Raw genomic sequence first — 23,228 nt, forward strand, 5'->3', positions numbered from 1 at the left:
GTGATCCGTGGCGAACAGATTGGCCTTAACCACTTCATGAAGTGATAATATGTCGTGTCAGTGTGACTGCCACTTCACTACGGTAGACTAAACATGTTCTAGACCCTGAAATTTCCCGGTGTAGACTAGTTGGGCGAGAGCTGCCTTCAAGGTCCAGCCCAACTTGAATAATCACCGAGTAACTTCAGCTCTGCACCTGAAACATTTAATGTCTCCACCCACACGTTTCCCTGCTTATCTCTTTCTTCACTGGAGCTGCAGCCAATGACGTGTCTCTAAAATCGGAATAAAGTTCATTCAAGGCCTCAAGGAAACAATTGTGCCTCGAGGGAACAATTGCATTTTTTGAAACCATCAATTAGATTAATTGCCGTCTAGGTTTACATCTATAGACTGTAACTGTATGATATGGTGCTGAAATGTTTATGTGAAGCGTCGCCTGCTCAGTGTAAATCTGTCAGAGGATTACTGGGTTGCATTTAAACCTAATCGCTTGATGATGTGCCGCGGAGGTGTAGGGCTTTTCTAAGAGACTGTTAATTATGGCTCTTTGGTTTTTCAGTCTTCGCTCTCCTGTGTATCTTCACTGAACATCTGAACAGCTACTTGGAGCTGGATTTTCATGTGAAACCAAGTGTCGAAGGAAAATTTTTGTTCAAAACGCGTCAGCCTCCCCGTGTAACCAAGCTTTCTCTTGCTTTGTCATTTCCTCTACAGATGGAGCTGAGCTGCCCAATGCCGTCGGCTTCTCGCCTCCCTCCAGCCCGAACCCGACCAAGAAGAGCAGCTCCATCAACTGGTCCTTCCCAGACAAGATCAAGTCCCCGCGCACCGTCAGGAAGATCTCCATGAGGATGAAGAAGCTCCCGGAGCTGAGCCGCAAACTCAGTGTCAAGGGGACCACGAGCAGCAGCAACGGCAACAACGGCAGCAGTACATTGGAGCCTCGGGCCCATTCTCCCAGAAACAACTCAGAGGCTGTCTCCCAAACTTCAGGCCCTCCTCGGTTGACGGCGTCTGGCGGTGGGCAGGCGAGCCGTAACGTGATTTCGCGCTACCACCTGGACAGCAGCGTGTCCATGCAGCACAGCTTCAGCAAGAAGAAAAGCAACGGCAGCTCTAAGTCCGCCAGTAAAGGTGGCTACCTCAGTGATGGTGACTCACCGGAGCTGGTGGCCAAATCTGGGAAGCACGGCGCCTCGGAGGGGAAGGGAGGGAAAGGCAAGGAGGTGGAAGCAGGAGGGAGCTCGAAACTCAACGGCACCGAGCTGGACATCGATGCTTTCCGCCATTACAGCTTCACGGAGCAGCCCAAGTGCAGCCAGTACATCTCTGGACTCATGAGTCTGCACTTTTACGGTGCCGAGGACCTCAAACCTCCACGAATCGACTCTCGAGACGTCTACTGTGCCATCCAAGTGGACTCGGTCAATAAGGCCCGAACCGCTCTCCTCACGTGTCGCACTTCCTTCCTGGATATGGACCACACGTTCAACATCGAGCTGGAGAACGCCCAGCACCTGAAGCTGGTGGTGTTCAGCTGGGAGCCCACGCCGAGACGGAACCGCGTCTGCTGCCACGGCACGGTGGTGCTGCCCGCGCTCTTTCGGGTGACGCGGTCCCACCAGCTGGCGGTGAAGCTGGAGCCGCGGGGGCTGATCTACGTCAAGCTGAGCCTGATGGAGCAGTGGCAGAACTCGCTGGACGGACGGCTGGGTGGAGACAGGGAGCCCAAGGTGTTTGGAGTGGAGGTGTGGCGGGTGGTGGAGAGGGAGAACACGGGACTGATGGTGCCGCTGCTCATAAGCAAGTGCATCAACGAGATAGAGAAGAGAGGCTGCCAGGTGAGTTCAATGAGTTCCACTTCTCCTGCAACTAACAAGTCAAACAAGTGAATGTGATTAACGCTGCAGCTTTTATTATCTCCACCGAGGAGGTTATGTTTTCATCGCTGTTTGTTTGCCGGGAGCAGGATCCTATTATGTGGAAAGTATGGATGAAAACCACTCTAATCCTGTTATGTAAATAGAAAAATAGACGTGGATTCATTTGAAGAAAAGGCTGCGGGACATTTTCTATAATGCCTTGTTGCACGAGAGTGAAAGAGAAGTGGAGAGAAGTAATCCTACATCCAGAGCATCCTTTCAGCTTTGTGTTGTGTGTGTTCACCCTGCAGCTGGTAATGTTGCCGGGTGACTGGCATCAGCAGAAAAGATACAGGAGACGTTCGGTGCGAGCGCCGCTGCATCGTGATGTCACTGAGCTCCTGAGGCCGCTCGCTCTTTTATCCACAAAGGAGAAAGACTCAGGATTGACAGACTGTTGTTGTGGCGATGTGGGAGTGGATCATGTGATCATCAGCTCCCCCCCCCCCCCCCCATGTGTTTTATGTGCCCTTTGAAGAACGTAAGAAAAAGAGGCAGTGGCGTTCCTCCTAATTAGATCCGAGACAGCGGCAGTAAAAGTGTCTGGACACCGCTCCTGACTGATCACTCTGGGGGGTGGGGGGGTGGTGGGGTGGTGGGGGGGTACATGCCAGGGGCAGTGGGGGCCTCGGGCAAAACATTAGACCTCTCCAAAGCAGCCTGTCTGTCAAACTAGACCCCTCCCTCAGTCACTTCAAGTGGAAAAATTTCAAAGTTAATGATTTATTGAATTATTATCCTCAAAGTAGATCATTAGTCTGTGAGTCATAGTTCGTTGCTCAGAAGAACGATAATTCATCGGCTGAGCGTTTTATAAACTGAGAAATCAAATTGTTTGGTTTATAAAACGTTAGAATAGAATAGGTGTTGTGTATGTTTTTGGCTTTTTTAGTTTTTGGGGTTTCTGCTGTTTCTGCGACGGCTTAAAATTGCACGTTTTGTTCAAGCGAGAGCTCAAAACTTCCGACATTTGAAGGACAAGAACGAGCAAATATTTTGTATTTTGGAGGTTTTTATAATAAACGTATCATAGTTTTCATTCATTCAATTTCTGTTGAGCAATAATTGGCAACTAGAATTTCACCCAGTAGAGTTCATACCTGAGCCAAGACCCAACAGTCGCCTTATAAAACCACATTTAAACTGATCATAATCTCCCCCTTCACGTTGTGTTATGTCGTATTTGTGCTTCAATGCATCGTGTGCTGGATCTTCCCAGAAGTCCTGATGTCGCTCTGAGGGAACCTGCGGTCAAGTTCACCTCCGTGACCTCCTCATGGTCGAGCTGCAGCTTTCCCTGAAGCTTCTCCATCACTTCTCACTGGGTTCTCTCAGGTTTCCTCTGTTTCTAACTCGCTCCGCTCACATTAGGATTCCCATCTGTTTCTGTCTCTCCTCGTCTGCCTCTGTTTTGTCTCTCTCTCCTTCTGTCTCCATTCCCCCCCCCCCCCCCCCTCCATTCAGTCTGACACTTTTGTCTCATGTCCCTCGCAGTGTTTTGGTCTAATCACCCCTGCCCCTTCTTTAATTACACAGAGGGTATCAGGGTATCAGGGTATCAGTCAGAGATCAAGTGTAAGTGCTCCCCCCAGGTTTCAGGCAGACAGGGGTCAGGACGGGGTTGACACCGGATCTTGGAGGAATGCTCGGGTTGTGTCACCGAAGCACGAACAGCCAGACGTGTAGCCGTGCGCTTAACAAATGATTATGTGGATCTTTGATGGAGTCTCTCTTTCAGAGTCTCGGAGAATTACGTGTCCTCGGGGCTTCCTCTGGCTTTTATGACGCAGGGAGGATTGTGGGTGTTTTGAAAGGACTGCAGAGACGGGAGTTTTGTTGGTGGAGACCATTAAAGAGAGATATCTTTTAAAAGGAGCCATAGTAACATACATACATGTGAGGGAAAGAGGAACACGGGTTGTGACATGTTAAGATAAACAGCAGCATCATTTTAGACAGAACCAGAATCTTGACAGAACAGGAATGTTAAATATATATTTTTATATGGATTTAGTAGATTAATTATGCTTGCACACATTCTGACATTTTATAGACGGCATAAAAATGGATTCATTGACAAAATAACCAGCTGATTAGATGATGGTAAAGATAATGATCAGGTGAAGCTCAGCTTTGGGATCTGCACACGTCTTCTCTCCTGTCATGTGTTTGTACAGACGTGGAAAATCCTTGCACCAGGAGACGAGATATGTCCGCTCACCGTTCCTTGTCTCCTGGTTTTTGTCGCCTCTTTCCAGAAGCTAGCGTTTGGATGTGCGTGCGTTCGTGTGCTTTCTAAATCCTCGCATCGTGCCAGAAGAGGCGTTTTGTTATCGTGTTATAAAGGTGTGAACAGATGATGATTTTACTGCGGGTGCCTGTTAGAAATGTGACTCATGTTTATGGGAAGTAAATGACTTTGTCGACTCGGGCATTAATTCTCGTTCTGTTTTGATAAAGTTAGAAAACTGATTGTTTGATGGGCTCAGTTGAAGGAGCCTCCTCCACTTGGAGGGGCCTGGTCTTGTGGTCATTGTGTCGGCCTCACTCCACATGCAGGTCCCTGCCGGTGCTGCTTGTTGTGTTGCCCGGCAGCCGAGGTGCACGAGTGCGAGCCCTCTTTTTGCTCACAGCTGTTCCCCTGCTTGCACTCGGGCTCCCCCCCCACCCCCACCCCCAGCCCCATAGAGTGAGACTCTCTCTTTTTTTTCTGAATGGACTTGTTGTTCATTGTGCCCAGTGACTTGTGTTTACTCTCACACAAAGACAAATCCCGGCCTAATCGGTCCTCCGCTCTGCCTCTCGTGTGAGGCTCAGAAGAAACGCTGCTCCACTGGACGACCAGAGCTCACAAATGGTTGCTCTGGTGGGACTGGGAGACGTTTGCACTGCTCCTACGCTGGAGCCCGGAAAGGCCAGCAGGGCATGTGTGTGTTTGTGTGTGTGTGAGTGTATGTTTGTGTGGATCCGGACTCGACCTGCCATTCACAGCCCACTGACTTAACACGTTACCAGGGCAACCACACCAGTTGGTCTGCTATGCCACATACCAGACAGACACATGTAGGAGAAATTATGGTATGTCTGCAGCCGGGGCCTAATCCCAACATAACAAAGAGACGACTGGTGCCGAGTTTCAACTATCAAATGTCAACGTCTTGAGGAAATTGCCTCAGAGTTCCTTCAGGTCACACTCCAGAGTTCCTGCGTGAAGAAACATAAATGTTTTATAGCCGAGTGTTTCCATTTTTAATGCTGAGCTGTCTGCCCGGCTTTTAGAGCAGCGCGCTGTTTATCCATTCAGTCATAAGGACGTGACACTTTTATTACACCTCAGAGCGAAGCGCGCTGCGACCCGGAGCACGTTTTCACTTTCAAACGAGCCAAGTGATGAAACCATGTCCACAGACATACTGAGTATTACGCCACTGTCGGCTTTTTTTAGAACAAAGTATCGAGTTTAGAACGGAGACGATATCTCTTCAAAGATGAAATGACAAACTAGTCGTTTTTCCATTTAAAGGTTGAAGTCATGGGCAATAAAACACATCCACCACCTCAGTGAGACACAGGGTTTCACTGCCATAGCGTTTTATTGGTTATAGTCTGACTGCTGGAGAATGCCTGACAACCAGGAGGGGGGTGCTCGGAGTGTGCACACTTCCACAAAGGATAACAGCCTATCTCACTATGTCAAAGACAGTTGAACTGCTCCAAAATTGATTGGGTTCTTCTTTGGGTCATGCCCCAAATGGTCAGTCAATTCAAGACAATTTTATTTCATCCAGCCTGAGCTTGTTTCAGTGGTTTGCAATTTGTGCAACATAACGTCTGCATCAACATTCTGTCAAAAAGCCGAGAGGAACATTGTGAGCACACTCGTCTATATATGGCCGTTGTTGTTCATCTTTTAGAAACGTGACCGACGAGAGTGGACGAGAGGCTCAAACCCAGAGGGAAAAGTTTGTTTTGGAAAATATCTACATTAGTTTGGACAGGGGCATAAATCTATGGCACGTTGCCGTAGGAAGCCTGCACCTTTGACCTGCGGGGGGGAGGAGGAGGACGACTGTGTCACGAAGGGGACGGTCTTGATTCCCTGAAATCGATTATGCCTTTTTTTAAGACCCGACGCCGAAAGATACCAGACAAGGAGCTGCTGCTGCTCGTCAATGATGCCGACTGATTTGTTCAAATACGGTGTCGTTTTGTGGAGAGACAGCCGACTGGAGTTTTGTGTTTTTCTGTTCAAGTCCTTTTGGCTCCTCTCCAGCACGTTGTCTGAGCTCCGCAGCAGAACGTGATCGATGAGGCTGTAAAGATGTCTGCCCCTCTGTCAACTGTTTGACTCGAGAGCCATCCATGTTTATTTGACCTATTTGTGTGTCTGTGTGTGTGTGTGCAGGTGGTGGGTCTCTACCGTCTGTGTGGATCTGCGGCGGTGAAGAAGGAGCTTCGGGAGGCGTTCGAGAGGAACAGCTACACCTTGGAGCTGTGTGAAAACACGTATCCCGACATCAACGTCATCACAGGTAAACTGAGCTGCGGCAGCAGAGAAACATGACACGATGAATGTGATCGTCGCGCTCCGGTGTCTTTCTGGTCTCAGTTTGCACAAATATCCTCTTTCCCACATTCCACCAGGATTTTCAGTCCAAGTTTCTCAGCAGCCACGTTGTTGTTTTTGGTCCTGAAAAATAAAAAGATATGAACTTTCCCACCAAAGACAGAAGAAAAGCAACAGAAGCTGAAACATGAAAAATGACCTAAATGATTAACTGACTGTTAAGATTGTTGCTGAGCAATTTTCTGACAATCGTCTCATCAATCGATTACTTTATTGCTTTGGCTCTAGTTTTGACCTGTTAAATCAGTTCTGCTTTAAAGTAGAAGAGGAGAAGATTTTAGTTTTTAATTTTTGATACGATAATTTAATTGTATAATGGCCCTATATTGTACATTTAAAATCCTCAACAATATCATACATCATTCCGAAATCCCCCGGTGTATTTCATTTCAGATCTGAGTCATTTATTTTGATGATAAAACTTTATTCACACAAAAGATTTGCTTTAAAACCTAAAAATAATCACAATAATACAAAGATAAATAGAGAATTTAACTTCAGGGGATTTCAAAACACAATGAGTGGTCAAAACTTAATAGAATAAAATAGAATGATCTAAAATCAAGGTGTACAGTCAAAGTAGGATTTAACGAAGAAAAAAGAAGCACATGTACATTAATGCAGAGTCTGGATGTTGTATTGATCTCGTGTTTGCTCCAGTGAACGTGTCTGAACCGGTGAGTCGGCTGCTGATAGGTCAGCACATGCGTACGTCTGAGAGTGTGTGCGTGAGTCTGCTGTCTGTAGTAAAAGCATTCCAGTCGTCAGTATAGACTGATGCCTGAGGGAAGGGCCCACGCAAACACCCCCCCCCCCCCCCACACACACACACACACACACACACACACACACACACACACACACACACACACACACACACACACACACACACACTCACTGCGCTGTGCATTCAGGTCATTCTTTCCTCCGTCAGCTTGGTGGTTGAGACACGCTTCCTTCTGTCCCTTTCTATGTTTTAGGCCTCGTTCACACCAGGTATTAACACGTGTCTTGAGTGATCCAGTCGTAAGTGGACAGGTCCAAACACAGTGTGAACGCACCCAAGACACATTGAGATCGGATCATTCAGCCCAAATGCTGAGGTGGTCTGGACCCTTTTATAGCCACGTGCTCTTAGCTGGAGCAGGAGTGAGTGTGAGTGTGAGTGTGAGTGTGAGTGAGTGAGTGTGTGTGAGTGTGTGTGAGTGTGTGTGAGTGTGTGTGAGTGTGTGTGTGAGTGTGTGTGTGCCCTTATCTTAAAAAACGCTGTTACCTTTCCCACAAGTTCTGGGAATATCATGCAGAAGCTACGCAATTCCGATATGGTAATCAACTGCTTATAGTGACAAACCTGATCACTGTAGTATGGATAGAGCCTTTTGTAAACTCAAGTCATAGTGTTTGTATAGTGAAAAGTGTAAAAGTTTACTGGTTGTACCAAAAGCAGAGATGCTGCACATCTCACATCTCAATATTTAAAACCAGTGATTCCATTGCCTCTCACATCCCTGTCAGTTTCATCTTCGTCTCCGCTCTGTGGCTGTGAAATTAAAACAGTGAGTTCCATCCCTCAGTCTTCATTCTACTAAAACCGCCATGTCACTGGGTTGAGTAATGGCTTCAACAGATTTCGAAGGGTGGGTGGGTGTTGGGGGGGCAAAGTTGTAGAAAACGACTTAGTCATGATTTTTTTTTTTTCCTCTCCCACAAAAAGAGGAAGACCATGGAAACCCCTTCGCATTGTAGGAACCGCTGTTGGTTTTGCGGAGAGGCCCCGTATAGGCGTCGTCCTATCATGCCTGCTTTGATCCACTTGCATTTGCATGGCAGGGCAAAGAACACAGTTAACAGTTGAGCGGGCTGGAAAAAAAGGGCCAGCACCAGCGTGGACTGTTGGTTTTTGCTCGTTGCCTAAAATTTGCTCTGCCAAGCGAAGTTGCTGTTGCAGATGGGCCCGGGTGAGAGGAAGAGGAGGAGGGGGGGGAGGCAGATATAATCATGGGTTTAGTCTTAAAACATAATTGCTCCAAACATTCAGTAAAAAACCTGCCTGTTCATTGACCTAATTTCCCTTTTTCTCGTCAGTATTTTGAAACGTAATCTCTTTACGGGTTTTAAGAAATTCCTTCCAATTTGAATGTGTAATTGAAGTGTAAAAATACTGCTGGATATTGGATTATAAAGGAATCTCTGGAGTGGCGTCGGGCTAAGGGCTAACGAGCGAGCAGCGAGCGGATGAGCTACGAGGGCTGGCGTGTCACACGGCTAATTTAAAAGCGGAGGTAGTGAAAGGGATTATCCGGGGGTCAGAGTTCAATCCAAAGCTTGCAAAACATGCTCAGTGTGCGGCCCCGCATTGTTTCAAATCACAATTCACTCAAAGGAAGGAGAAATGTGTCGTCGGCGTGAGCAGCGTGCGGCGCAAAATCAAGGCAAACAACATTATCGGTTTGTCTTCGGCGGTTCCTCCTCCTCCTCCTCCTCCTCCTCCTCCTCCTCTGATCTGTACGTTAGTCTTTCTGTGAACACGTACGATGCTTCAGGAGGAAGCCGCAGAAAGAGACTGTGCTGCTGTAGATCAGCTGCAACATGGTGGAGGATGTGAACAAGAGGTATTCATACATTCCTCACAATCACTGAACTCGTGAGGACAGTGGAGAGTTTCTCTTTTCTTTTTACTTTTATAATTAAGTATCGAATGTGTTGTTTCTCTTTCTCCGCTCTTTAAATTTACACTGAATCTAACAAACAACTTTCTGTACTTACAGCAAAACTCAGATCCTTAAGATATGAGCTGATAAAGATAAAATCCCTCCATAGAACCACAACATGACGTCACTCTTAACTCTGTAGTTTTTAGCATCAAACAAAGATGTAACGCGTTAACTCATTATTTGTAGAAGGGCTCGTATTCAGATTTTTGTTATTTTTGGACAGAGCATCTATTTCACCTGCTCCCAACTTGTTAGTACTCTTTAATTACATGTAGATTACAAGAGTCTAAAAATTATAACTTTTATTTAAATTAAATTAACTTTTATTTCATTCTTATATGGATTTTAGATGTAAGGAATAAAAAATGTCAGATACTGACAAATATTTATATTTAAAAAATGGCAATGATTCATAAGATGACGTTATCAAACTCTTATAGAATAAATATTTTACAGTTTAACCATAAACGTTTTAATAACTATTAATAGACAGAAAACACGAATTCAACCAAATAAAGACAACTTGAATTAAGTAAATATATATTTTTTACATATAATTTATTACATAAATTCGCGAAACAAGTTTTCCTATCGTATCTGCATTGATATCGATTTGTCTGTGACCTGATTGTTAGGGTTAGGGTTATTATATTATCATAATTTATTCCCAGTTGTATCATTTAAAGATGCGTCTCTGCAACATTTTGTGTGGTCACATAAAGTTTAAATCGATGGAAAGAAACTCTGAATATCAGATGATGTTTTTCTTCAAGTCCTGTTCTACTGTCTACATGTTTATCAACAGCCGCGTCATTAGCAGACCGTTTCTTGTAGAAGTCACACACTTCCTGGCTGGACACAACAATGACACACTGATTGGTTTACGAGGACAGTTTGAATAATGATTAATCTCTCAGCTCGAACCTGTGTGTGTGAAAACAAAGCGTCTAAAGAGACTCGGTGATGGGAAACTGGTTCAGTGATTCGTCCCCTGTCCTCGCTGTGTGTCGCTGGACAGTTATTGATCCTGGTTTGTGGTTTTTAATTTGCCTGACTCGCCTTTTCCACTGCCTACTTCCCTATACTTCGCCCCCCCCATCCTACCCTCGGCAGTACTCCAGTGAAGACAAGGAAAGTCATTAACAAGTGCCCCCTTTGTTGCCGAACAAACACAGATGGTATTTGCCTCACGCATGGGGGATTAGCTGAACCCTGGGCCGGCCCGGGGAAGCAGGCGACCGCTTCACAAAGAGCTTCGGGCCGGCGTGGGTGTCTGAAAATGTCTTAAACTGCAGGTCGGGGATCAAAACCCGGAGACAAACGTGTTTCTGATGAATCCCCTGTGGCATCAGAGCTCCACTGTTAGAACCGAGGTTTGCTGGAGGGCTACGCCAAGTTTTTGAACCCGCAGTGTGAGGCCTCACCGTGCCACCGGACAAGGCAGCACCGCACACATCTCCTCTGGCCCCCCCTAGTGCTGCGGGGGCGTGCGAGGCGGCAGGGAGGGGGACGGACGGAGAACAAGCCCCTGTTTGTTCTCCCGGGCGAGGCGTTGACTGCAGCACTGACAGGAGGAGTGACCTTCCGCTTTGTTTGAACAAGAGGTCAAAGGTAGAGCCGTGCCCCGGTGCATTGTGTGGCTTGTAGTCTCTGGTGGCACATTTGAAACATTGAAATAGTCTGAATTGATTTAAAAAGAAAAGTCCATTTACATCAAAATACTTCAAGCTGCTGTCGTCTGGAGCTTTGACTGATCATGATGAGGCTTCTGGTGATATCACTTCTGTATTGTTCAGTCTATACGAGTCTTCCTCAGTGGAGTATTTTCTACAGTCATTTAGGGAGCGCACTAAAGAATGTTGTATGACACATGTACGTCCATCACCTACGTGGACGTCTGGACTTGACATTGATTGGTTTGTGAATGCGCCTGTTTGTAGATGTTGTTGGTTAATCTTCTTGCAATTTTAATATTATTGTGGCAGCATCACAAACTTCAGGCACAATACTCGACACTAGTTTGTTTGTTGTTTCCAAAATGAACGTCCTCATTGTTCAAACATCATATTGTCAGAAGCAAAGGCTGCAAACAATCCTCCGAACCGCTTCCTCTTCTTTTTCTTCTTCTATTGGTCTGAAAGTCCGAACTTTCCAAAATCTGAATCGAACTATTGTCCCAGACTGAGACCACCTCTTTTGGTCGGACTACATTTCGGTCTGTTGGTCACAGTCTTAGTCCATTGGCAGCTTTTCACGCTTGTTGTTTTGGTTCAGACTGAACTGAAAAGTCCAGAGGTTCGGACTAAACAAGGAAGATGTGTCCCTGAGAGAGCGATGACGAGACAGGACAGAACAGTACAAATCCACCAGACATTGATTTGGTGATACAACCACAACAAATACCAACACAACAATTACAACAGACGCTCCTGGCAATGGACAGAAGACAAAATGTGTGTGGATCATATCTGCGTTTGTGTAAAACTGATTAAATGTGAGAGGACAAACACTCAGCGTGCTCTTGTTGCCGACTTGGCTGTGAAAGAGAGTAAAACACCTGCAGGAGGATCACACCTGTTCACCGCTGAGCCCGTGACCTTGTGTGTGTGAGAGTGTGTGTGAGTGTGTGTTCATGTTTCACTTAGTGTGTCTGAGTGTGTGTGGCGCCAAGACATAAAAGTAAACACTAACACTGACTCATACTAGGCTAATGATTTACCTGAATGGCTGCATTATCCTGACTTCACACCAACACGAGCACATGTGCACATGCACGTACACAAAGTTGCGTTCACTTGTGTATTTTAGAAAATATATTCAAAGAGCGTGAAAATGTGCGTAATGTTTTTCTAGAATTGCGTGTGAGAGGAGGAAGGGAGGAAGTTGTGGGGTTTGTTTAATGAGGCGACGCTAACGTGAAACAGTCGAGCTGTTGTTGTGTCTAGACGACGGCGCAGGGGAAGGTCGGAGGGTCCGCCACGCACCAGCTTCCTGTTTTTACACAAAGTCGAGTGGTATCTCTCTGCGTTCTGTTGACACACTCGCTTAGCAAAATACTTTGCGGAGATAAGGATGAAAACACGCGGCTGTTTTTTCCTGCGATGTAACAAGCAGATTATTATTATCTGAGTAAAGATTGACACTGGGACACAGGAGGACGTTCACAAAGCATTCCTCTCTAATCTGTTTTGGAAATCGGCTCGTCCAGGAAAGCTTTCAGGAGAATGAATGCATCTTTATCACAATTTGCTCGTACCCGATTTCAAACCTGATGGAGATAAGAGATAACGGAAGCATTCGGCGACTGTGAATCAGAGCTAGAGACAGAATGAACATGCTGCCACAGAGGCTCAGGGGACGTGTGTAGTTTCAGGGGACGTGTGTAGTTTCAGGGGACATGTGTAGTTTCAGGGGACGTGTGTAGTTTCAGGGGACATGTGTAGTTTCAGGGGACATGTGTAGTTTCGGGGGACATGTGTGGTATCAGGGGACATGTGTGGTATCAGGGGACATGTGTAGTTTCAGGGGACATGTGCAGTTTCAGGGGACATGTGTAGTTTCAGGGGACACGTGTAGTTTCAGGGGACACGTGTAGTCTAAGGGGACACGTGTAGTCTAAGGGGACAATTTCTCAGGTTTTAAGAGCGTGTTTGTGTGAAGCCGTGTTAAAATTGGACTGACACAGAGCTGTCATTATGTCGGTCTGCCTGAGATGGGGGGGCTGACATAACACAGCAGTGTCAATGTTGTTGTTTTTCTCCGGCCCCAACACTGACTGCCTCAGGAATGTGTGTGTGTGTGTGTTTTAAAATGGTAGCTGTACATTATGTTTTAAATTAGTTTTATTATTGCTGTAGACACAGATTCACACCATTGAATTATCACCAAAGGGTCAAATTCCACTTTACAACAGCTGATTCAAATGCTTGTCCCTGACTTTTAAAAATATAAATAAACACTTTCTTTTTATTTAAAATAGGTTTTATGGTTAATCTGTAAAACATCAAGTCTCAATTACATTTCTTTGTCATAAAAAATGTTTTAATATACACATCCTCCGTTTTATCTATATCTGTACACGATAAAATCAGTGTCAGCCTCCAAAAGGCCACGTTGACACGCTCTGGAAAATACTATGAAAGAATTGAGGAAACTAAGAGTTTACACTGCTAACAAATGAAATATAGAAGATTGTGCATGTCTGTTCCACATTTCACATCAATCTGTGCAGATACTTCACTAGAAATCCTAATAAAACTCTGAAACTCTGTGAATCACCTGTGACTGAGTGCATGAGCAGTTTCATGTTCGATAAACCCAGTCACACTGTGATTGTGAAAACACACACTGACGCAAAACGAAGTGGAGGTTGTGGTTGGGAGCTTCCAGCTCCTGAAAGGAAGAAGTGATTATGAGATTTCACCTGCCACTTTAATATTTGTGGTTTTGTGATTGTATGAGGGTTTGATGTGTAAATGTAAGACTTTGTGTTTCTCTCCCTATGAGGCTGAGTGAATGTGCGTAGATAGTGAAGCTCATGCTAATCTGAGTGTTACAGGCGCTGTCACACTGGACTGAATTTAGATCCTTCTTCCTCTCTGTTAATCCCACATTTAAAGACTCGTGAGCTCGTGTAGCTGCAGGAAAAGAAAACAAGAGATTGAATTGTGTCGTTGCCTGAATTCACTGAAATATCAGCAAACATTTGTCATTTTATTCTCCAGAGATTGATGTTGAACGGGCCTGTGCTTCAGTCCCACTCTCAGCAGAGTGAGGATTTACCAGGATTAGTTAATTAGTTAAATTGTGCCTTCTCTTCTCCTCACCGGGCCTAAGTGGATACCAGCGGATTTACCCTGAATCTCATTGTAGTTTTCTGTAAATAGACGCCACAGAAGAAACACACCTCGGGTTTCCAGCGACGTGGAGGTGATGAAGCCAGAGCCTCTGTTTATTCACAGCATCGTAATCAGAACCTGTGACACAAGCCCGAGGGAATTTGACACCACTTTTAACCCGTGAGCAGCGTCATCCAAAAGCAGACCTGTGTCATGTGCATCAAAACAGGCAGCATCAGCAGCATCTTATGATAAGCATGTTAACACAAGCTGCCGATGTAGGAAAGCTGTGATTGAATCAGCAGTCGTCACGGTGCAAAGCTGCCAACATCGAGAGCAGGAAATCTTCAGGTGCATGTTTGAACCTATAAGAGCAGATGAGATAACAGCAGCAGCAGTTGTAGCAGAGATTATTCCTCAGTCATCCTCAGTCATCTGATCTGACTGGTGCCTGGTCAGCTTGCTTCCAAAATGCTGCCTAAGCAAGTGTTGGCAGCAGATCTTTGCAAGCGAACAGGGGAGTGAAAGACAAAATCCAGAGAATGTCCAGATCCAGTTGTTCACAGTTTCCGGAATTCATGTCGGAAAATTGATTATTTGTATATTTTCTACAAAGAAAATCCACCAATATGTCGATATTGTGCTTTTTTTTAAACTCCATTTTAAACTGAGAATTGGCTTCAGCCCCAAAAATCCGGTTTCACTTTGCCTGCCATCTTCGTGATAAACATCATTACGAGTTTGTCTTTCGTGGGAGGATGATTTGATAATTGAAATCCTTCGTACGTATAAAACCATTATTTTTTGTGACTCATTTTAAAAAGCAGTGTGCATTAGTCTGGAGCAAAACCAATATTGCTGATTACACAGCCCCCAGCCCTGTCTGAAAACTGATCTATCTTCACTCAGAGGGAAACGAGAGCAGACACTCCACCACAAAGAGCTGTCACTCTGCCAAGAGCCTTTTTATTCCCCTATTTATTCTCCTCTTTGCCTTTGATGAAAAGACATGCCAGCGATATTTGAGGGGCTTAGTGGAGACAGACAGCGTGGGTTTCATGTTTTCCCGTAGCTTTTGTCTGAACCGTGGGTGTGACAGGTCACAGGTGTGAATGTGCCGTCACAGACACCCGAACACCTCTGGCTGCGGGAATCACGCCCGACTCCAATCGGGCATCACAGCCGACGCCACAGGACCGACCACGGAAATAATGGCGCCTCAATCTGCGGCCAGGAGAGTTCACCGGGTTCAATTGTTCAAAAAAGAGGGGAAAAATACATTTTTATTCTTAAGTGACTTAATAGTAAAGATAAATTGTTGGCGATTTGTCAGGTTTTACAGCTGTTAGCACATTTCAGTTTAAACATATAAAATAAAATGTCTAAAGACAACTTGACCTATGTTCTATATTTTGTCGACTTGTGCAGTTACATTATTCAAAATGTTTCCGACAAACTCTGATATAACGGGAAGTTTCCTTTTGTTGCCTTTTAATCGCGTCGTATCCGCTTTAGCCTTGACTTCGTTCGTCTCTGCTGTAAGTTACACAACAAACGATGGATGATGAAGGAACATACACTGCTAGCCACTGTTTGCGTTGTTTTTCGCCAAAATGGATCACGATTATTCATTTGCTGCAGAACGTGAATGAAACTTAAATACATTCATCCAGGTATCAGGTAGATTTTCATCTGCAGTGGTGGTGAAGACATCAACTCCCATGATCCCACGCTGCTTCACAACGTCCTCAAACTAGGTATTTTGTTATTGTCTTGATTGAGAGACCCCTAGTGGCCAAAGTAACACGTTGATCTGAGTGCAGTAAACAATTAATGACATATTTTGATAATAAATAACAATAAATTCTCTGTTGTCTCCGTCTCCTCAGGCGTTCTGAAGGACTACCTGCGAGAGCTCCCCTACCCTCTGATCACCAAGCAGCTGTACGAGGCCGTGTTAGAGGCCATGGCCATGAGGCCGCTGCGCATCGGGCCGGGGGGCTGCGAGAACGACCAGGCCGACTCGGAGCACACCGTCAGCCTGCTGGAGAACCTGCCGGAGGTGGAGAGGGTGAGCAAGATAAACTGTTTATCTCCCCCCCCCCCTGCTGCAGCTGTAGTGAACCGTGTCACATAAGTGGCGGTGAAAGGGATAATTGTGGCATCGATAATGATGGTTATGATGTTCAGATTACTGCTGTTAAATCTCCATTACGTCGGCTTTTACACTGGGTGATATTAGTGGTGGCTCAGTGAATGCATGACTGTACTGATGTGTTTCTATCTTTTCACCTTCAAATAAGTATTATCAGGTTAATGATAAATGGCACAAAGTATCACATGGATGATACAGAAAAAACATGACTTTCCTCAAACTGTCCATTGCTGCAGCTCCTCTTTTCAGCCTCTGTCGGAAACACTTGGTCTTAGCTCCTGTCTCTTTAAGGCCCCCCTTAAATAATCAAGATTTCTCCTTCAAATAACACGTTGAAGTAGATTTTACAGTGCAGCTCTGCAGCTGTTAACACGTCTTGTTTGTCTGTGTGTGTTTAAATCAGGTGAGCCTGCGGAAGCTCCTCAACCACCTGAAGCTGGTGGCGTCGCACCAGGACGTGAACAAGATGACGTGTCAGAACCTGGCAGTGTGTTTCGGCCCTGTGCTGCTCAGCCAGCGCCAGGAGGCGTCGTGCCACACCAACCGAATCTTCATCGACTCCGAGGAGCTGGCGAGCGCTCTGCACTTCAAGAAGCACATCGAGGTCCTGCACTACCTGCTGCAGCTGTGGCCAGGTGATTCCACTTTCAAGTTCTACCCATAGACTTTATAGAAGTGGACGACACGGGTGCGCTCCAAAAGGGAAGCCCTGGTGGCTGGCTGCAGTATAGGTCATAAACCCTGCCTCCTCCATGTAAGGGGATGGGACCATGACATAAAAAGTACACGTTACATACAAGGTGTGTCATTTTAGGTATTTTTTATCTCTAAGATGTATGTATAAGTGCTCTTTTTGTTCTGGTAAGTTTAGTTATAGTTAGTTAATTGATGCTATGGATTTGCGTTGTCCATCTTTATTAACAGTCTATAGTTCTACCAGGTATCGCGGCTCTAGTTTACAGTCAGATTATGTATCTGCACCAAACATGAAAGTCTTAAGCCTGAGGTTCTCGTACAAATCATCCCCAGCTCTGTGGTTCAGCTCTACAAAGCTCGGTTAAAGGGCCGGGCTGCTTTGATCGTTGAGGTTATCCACCCCTGGCACAAGTGCAGCTGATAGACATTCACCACCATCTGTCGGCTCCCCAGAGATGAAACTCTCCACAGAGTGCTTCATGATGCCAGACCGAGCCAATCACAGCCACTGAGCCCTAACGTAAACCAAACTCTCGAGGCGTGGCCCCTCCTCCAGTCTGAAGATAAATCACCAGCCGAGGACAGTCACCCACACAGGTCATCTGTCTGCCTGCACAGCCGCTCAGTGCCGGCTGCAGCTGTCTGCTCAGCGTGAGATATGAAGGAATCCGAAGATTATTCACGAGGGAGCGGAGAGTTATGAAAGAGCTGCAGGCGAACGTGTGGAAATTTGCCCCGGTCACAGCGACTAGTTTCAAATGTTCTCAACTTACAGGTTAAATTTTGTGTATTTAGTTCTCACGCTGTCTCTGATCAAGTGTGTGATTTGCTGCTTTGGTGCAGTTAACAGCTCAGCTGCTGCAGAATGTTGATCAAAATACTATAACATTGATCTAACAGCTATTAACATTTAAAAATAACATTATAAAATCAGGACAATGCTTCGCCCTGTAGCTGTCGGCCTGCTCTAACCTACGATTGAGTATTGGTGTCATGTTGAAGAAAACAAATCGAGAAATAAGTTGTAATTATAAGTATCAGACAGATCTTGTGATATTCCTCCCTCTAAAATAACAACTTATTTGAGTCGTTATCACGAGTTAATGTTAAGACTCTATTCTTGTGAAATTACAACTACTCGTAAAATTATGATTTTCTTTTTGTAATATTATGACTTTATTACTTTAAACTTAAAACTTCTCCTCATAGTATCACAACTTTATTGTCGGGAAAAAAAACTTCAACATGGCCCTAATATTCTACTATACTAACCTCGTTTAAAATAATTAATTGTCCTCTGGGTTATTACAATTTTATAAACATTGAGGTTATGAGAGTTTTAAACATGCACAGTCATCAGTTTAAAACTCAGTTTGCGGTAATATGACATCACGTCGCACAGACTTTGTCGGTGAAAGATCTAAATCCTCAGAGCTCTTCACTGTGACCTGCAGCTTTAAGCAGATCTGCTGAGTGATGAGACGACCTGACTCTGCGTCTGGTCTCGTCTCTGAATGTAACCGCATCCTCCGACTTCCACATTGAACCGATTTCTGTGATTCACCGCTGAGGTTCGAGCACCGTCCACCCTCCTGTACGGGAAGACGGGAGAAAGTTGTAGTTTTATTTCCTTTTCTTTACTCTAAGCTCCCGTCTGCTGATGTCACGCAGCCGTCCTGCCTCCAGTGACCTGTAATAACCTTGACAGAGCCTCCTGCCCAGGTTCAGGCCTCTGTGTGCACCGTCAGTGACGTCTCCAGTCTGTCCGCTTCCCCGGCTCAGAGCGTAGGACGCCCGGACTATAATTAAAGACATTCCAGACTTAACCTTAGCCCCTGAAGCTTCACCCTAACATTTCACAACCATAATGGGATATTTTCAGCCGCCTCTTCACGCCTCACACACGCACAGGCTCACACGCATGTTTGTGCATCTATCGTAGTGAGGACACTCATTGGCATAATGCATTTCCTAGCCCCATACCCTTAACCATCAAAACTAAAGCCCTAACCCTAAAACCAGGTCTTAACCCTCAAACAGTCCATTAAAAGTGGGTCAGAAAGTGAAGGCCGCCAAAAATGTCCTCACTTTGTAGATTATAGGTGGTCCTCACGAAGATATCTGTACAAGTACACACACACACACACCCTCTCCGATGCATTGTTGCTCAGGTCCCCAGTTTGCATCTTTGAGCAAGTGCAGGGACGTCTGAAGACTTAAAGACTGACGCTCTGTACAGGAAGTGTGAGAGCGCATGTGTGTGTTGTGACTTGAGTGTGAATTATTCACTGTAACAAGTGTATGTGTGAGCAGATGGTTTCATAGACAGACTGACGGACAGAAGAGGAGAATGTGTGTTCGAGGTGTGTGAGGACATTAGCTTCTCCTTATTGTGCTCGTGTGCAGGAAGAACACTTTGAAAATAGAATGACACTCATAGAGCTCATAACTCCACCAAGGCTTAACAGTCTCCTCATGAAAACACATTTAGATTCACTAGATCCTGACTTTTATTTGGATCTGCACCAACTCACACACACTCAGAGATCAGTCCCCTAAATACCCCTCATCCTTTTCATAAAGCATTAAAAGCTGCTGATGAACAGGTGGAGGTGAAGATCAGCACAGAATGTACATTTTTAACTCGCATCGTTTCTAACTGCTTCCCGTCTTCTGTCTTCTCTGCTGACAGCTGATAATTTAATCGTGTCAGTGAATCACGTCTGAAGTGAAATAACACGCTGTCTCTTAAAGGAGGATAATTCCTGTTTGTTTTAGGTGATAATTGCCTGAGTCTTTAGCCTCAGGAGTTGCAGAGCATGCAACCGCCGCTCATAAACACGCTGCTGATGAATGAACCGGAGTCGACGTGGATCATAATTCATCGTTATTTCTTTTGTAAAGAATGTGATGCTGGAAAAGCTGTTAGTCAAAAATGCGTCTGGGGGAAATAATCATCGAGTTCCTCTGTTGTAATTTACAGAGACAAAATGAACTTCTGCTTTGTTTGATGTTGTATCTCTGACTTATTCTTACTTTGTTTTTTTTGTTCCTTTCTAATCCAGTAAGGGAGAACTAGCGGTGTCAACCAGTGTAGGTTCACAGAGATAAAGAGAGACAGGTAACCGGCCTGGTTGTGTTGGAGTGTTCAGTGTGTTTTTGGCACGGTCAGATCATCCCTTCATAATCGGTCAACACGGTTCGGTTCATTTTTTTCAAGCTTTGGTTGAGTCCAGCGGTTGATAACAAACAGTAGGCGGCTGGCAGCGGTGTGTTGGAGTGACTTCAGCATGTGTTTGACTTTGAGCACGGCATGTTCACATCTGGATTAGATATCAGAACAGGTGTCATATAATGAGGGTTCTCAGAACTTCCTGAGTTCACTGCAGTGAAAGAGAAATGTTTGAAATGTTTTTCCATGTAAACTATAAGTCGTACGTTTGATTTTTCTTTTTAGGGCCACATTGAAGAAGAAAAAAATCAAGAGATTTCAAGAAAAATGTTGTGATATTACAAGAATAAAGAAAATATAGAAAATAGCCATAACATTTTGAGTAAATATTATTTTAGGAAATAACCAGCAGCCAAAGGCAAAGCGGGTCAAGATGTCCCTGAGATTCTTTCTTCAGAATAGACACAGTTTCATGCACAACCTTGTGGAGCTGATTGTATTTTATTTTTGAAAACTGGACTAAAGTATAACTAACAAGATGCTCCACAGTCTGACAGTCCTCAACGAGATCAGTTATAAAACTACTTACGACGAAAAAAAAATAGTCCCTACGAAAATTGTAGTGGTAGAAATATAAGAGACAAACATCCCAAAGTGTTTGCAAATAAAACGTAAAGTATCTGCATGGCCAGAAATCACTTTGTTAAGAAAGTGTGGTTTTATTCTCTTTTGTAATTTGGGTAAAATTATAAATGAATATTTCATCATTTTGGGGAAAGTTCTTTCCAAAGTAGAAAACGTCGTTTTACCATAAACGTTTGAGTGGTTCAGTGTTTGAATCTTTCCCAAACTTTTGAAATGTTCCTTTAAGGATTTTCTTTACTGTACATCTGATTAACTCCGTCTGTCTCTTGTCTCTGTTCCTCTCTGCTCCTCCAGTTGTTGACCCACATGGCGAGTCCTCCTATCAACCCCTGGCGTCATCGGACCGCCTCTCGGCTCCTCCTCTGCGGCGGAGGAGAGAGCGCCCCCAAGTCCTGAACCTCTCTGAGGCGGAGATGGCGGGTGTTCTTCGGCCCAAACCGGGGCGTCTGGACAGCCCGAGCAACCGCTACGCCGGTGACTGGAGCCGCTGCGGCGAGAGCTACTTCCCCTCTGAAACGCTGCTGCCTCCCAGCAAAGAGGAGGCGGACTATGATGATGTGCCCTCCGAGGATACGGAGGCAGCTGAGGAGGAGGAGGAGGAGCAGGAGAAGCCTGAGGATGAAGAGGAAGATAAAGAACAGAAGGTCGCACGCCCTGCAAGCGATCCGGCTGAGCAGGAGCCACCTCCTTTAGAGGATGTGGCAAAGGAGGTTGAAGAGGTGGACGAGGAGGAGGAGGAGGAGGAGGCGGAGGAGGAGAGGCACGTAGAGAGCGATAGTTCAGGCAACGGACAGCCGTTAGAAGACGAGGAGGAAGAAGAGGTTCGGGTGTGCGACCACATCCTGCCCCCTCGGCTGCCCAGAGAGCACACGTACCAGGCCTACCTGAAGATCCAGGACATCAGCCCTGTGCTGAGCAACAGAGTGAACCTGAGGGACCTGCAGGAGAGCATCGACACGCTGATCGGAAACCTGGAGAGGGAGCTCAACAAGAACAAGCTCAACGTCGGATATTGACTCACACACACACACTCTGTCAAAGCCTGACGAGGTTCGAGGAAGACCTTCTTTACCAATCAAGGTGCTTCAGGATAACGCCACACTGTTCCCATGGCGACCCCGTGAGGTCACCGTGGCAACGTGTCGTGCAGTGCTGCTGTAAAACCCTAAAGGATGAGATGAGAGGAAACGTGACAGGGCACTTCTGGCATTTGTACCCATAGACATTCCTAATGTGTTTGTTTTCCTTTGATTTTGTCGACCGTCTCACTTTGGGTTGTCATTGGTTTGTTTCAGTCCCGTTGTGTGTTCCATGTTGTTATTGTTGCTTCTCTTCTTATTAGAAGAACCCATTGACCCCTCAGGGGTTTAAAAGGTGCCTTAATTGTGCGAAGGTGGTACGTGGAGATGAAAGTCCACCCTGGAATAAAACGCATCCCCTCCTCTGACACAGGACAACATGTAGGATAGGTGTGAGGAGCTTTTACTTTGAAAACGCAGGTACAAATCTAGTCTAGGTACAATGGGGCTCTGCTCGTTCAAGGTTTTTATCAGTGATGAACACTAACTCAAGTTTCCAAAATTCTTGGCAGAATCTGAAGCAGCATTTGGACATTGGACACTTTAATATGAATTCACTGGCCGGAAAACTCTGGGAGACATTTGGCCTTTCGATTAATGATTCCAACATAATATGTAATGAAGTAATTCAATCAATTCAGAATCTGTGCAAGGCCCTTGTGTTATTTCTGGAAGCAGAGAGAAGGAATATCTTCTCATATTCTTATTGAACCTCACTGTTATTGACCAGAGCATTCGTCTCTCTGCTGAAAGGAAAAAAAACAAGATTCCTGGAAGTTTCAAGCTTCTAGTTTCATCCAGTTTATATCTTTTAATTTGACCATTTATTCAATGAGACACTCCAGGAATTAAAATGTGTTTTTCGATGAGTAAACCTAACTTCATGTGTAAAGTCAAGAGTATCGCAGGAGGAGCTTGTGTTCGTTCTATTTCAGGGTGGATTTCTTATTTTTTAAGGCAGCAGAGAGCTTTTCTATTGAGGTATGAAACACTAAATGTTGTACAACAATAATGCACTTATGAGTTAGGCAGTAACGTAGATTGTCATTATAGATCATGCAGTAAAATATATTCTGTCTGTGGACTGAATGGAGAGAAACAGCTGCGACTGAAACCTCCTCTTAAACATGAATATGGAGGAAAATGGGTTGAAATGTTTTTTACTTTGTGCAAGTTTTCAATGTTTCGACACTGTTTAGATAAACACTTTTCAGAGTTGGGTACGAGATAATCTACGATCGAAGATGACGTTTGATCAGGCAACAAAACAAGAGAAAGGGTGTTTTATGTTGCATTGTATTCAGTTTAGGCTCAAAACTATAGTCCACATCCTCATTTTATAATTTGAAATAGCCCAGAAAACATTGCGACATCAAC

At 45.1% G+C, this 23,228-nt stretch overlaps 1 protein-coding gene across 2 annotated transcripts in view; it reads left to right on the forward strand.

Annotated features, from left to right (window-relative positions):
• syde2 (synapse defective 1, Rho GTPase, homolog 2 (C. elegans)) overlaps nucleotides 1–23,113 on the forward strand; it is a 45,755-nt gene extending 22,642 nt beyond the window's left edge. Inside the window, exons 4-9 of one of the 2 annotated variants that reach the window (XR_004613550.1) lie at nucleotides 718–1,844; nucleotides 6,331–6,457; nucleotides 15,994–16,175; nucleotides 16,663–16,894; nucleotides 21,067–21,874; nucleotides 21,918–23,113. Coding sequence is in view for 1 of the 2 variants with exons in the window: in XM_034582068.1 (XP_034437959.1) it covers nucleotides 718–1,844; nucleotides 6,331–6,457; nucleotides 15,994–16,175; nucleotides 16,663–16,894; nucleotides 21,067–21,788 (2,390 nt within the window). In the remaining variant the exon portion in view is untranslated. Of the gene's footprint in view, nucleotides 1–717; nucleotides 1,845–6,330; nucleotides 6,458–15,993; nucleotides 16,176–16,662; nucleotides 16,895–21,066 lie in introns of both variants that reach the window. The other variant, XM_034582068.1, reaches the window with a different exon arrangement.
• Nucleotides 23,114–23,228: the final 115 nt, after the last annotated feature.

This window comes from Hippoglossus hippoglossus, chromosome 4, assembly GCF_009819705.1.
Source record: "Hippoglossus hippoglossus isolate fHipHip1 chromosome 4, fHipHip1.pri, whole genome shotgun sequence".
In the NCBI taxonomy this organism is placed as follows: Eukaryota; Metazoa; Chordata; class Actinopteri; order Pleuronectiformes; family Pleuronectidae; genus Hippoglossus; species Hippoglossus hippoglossus.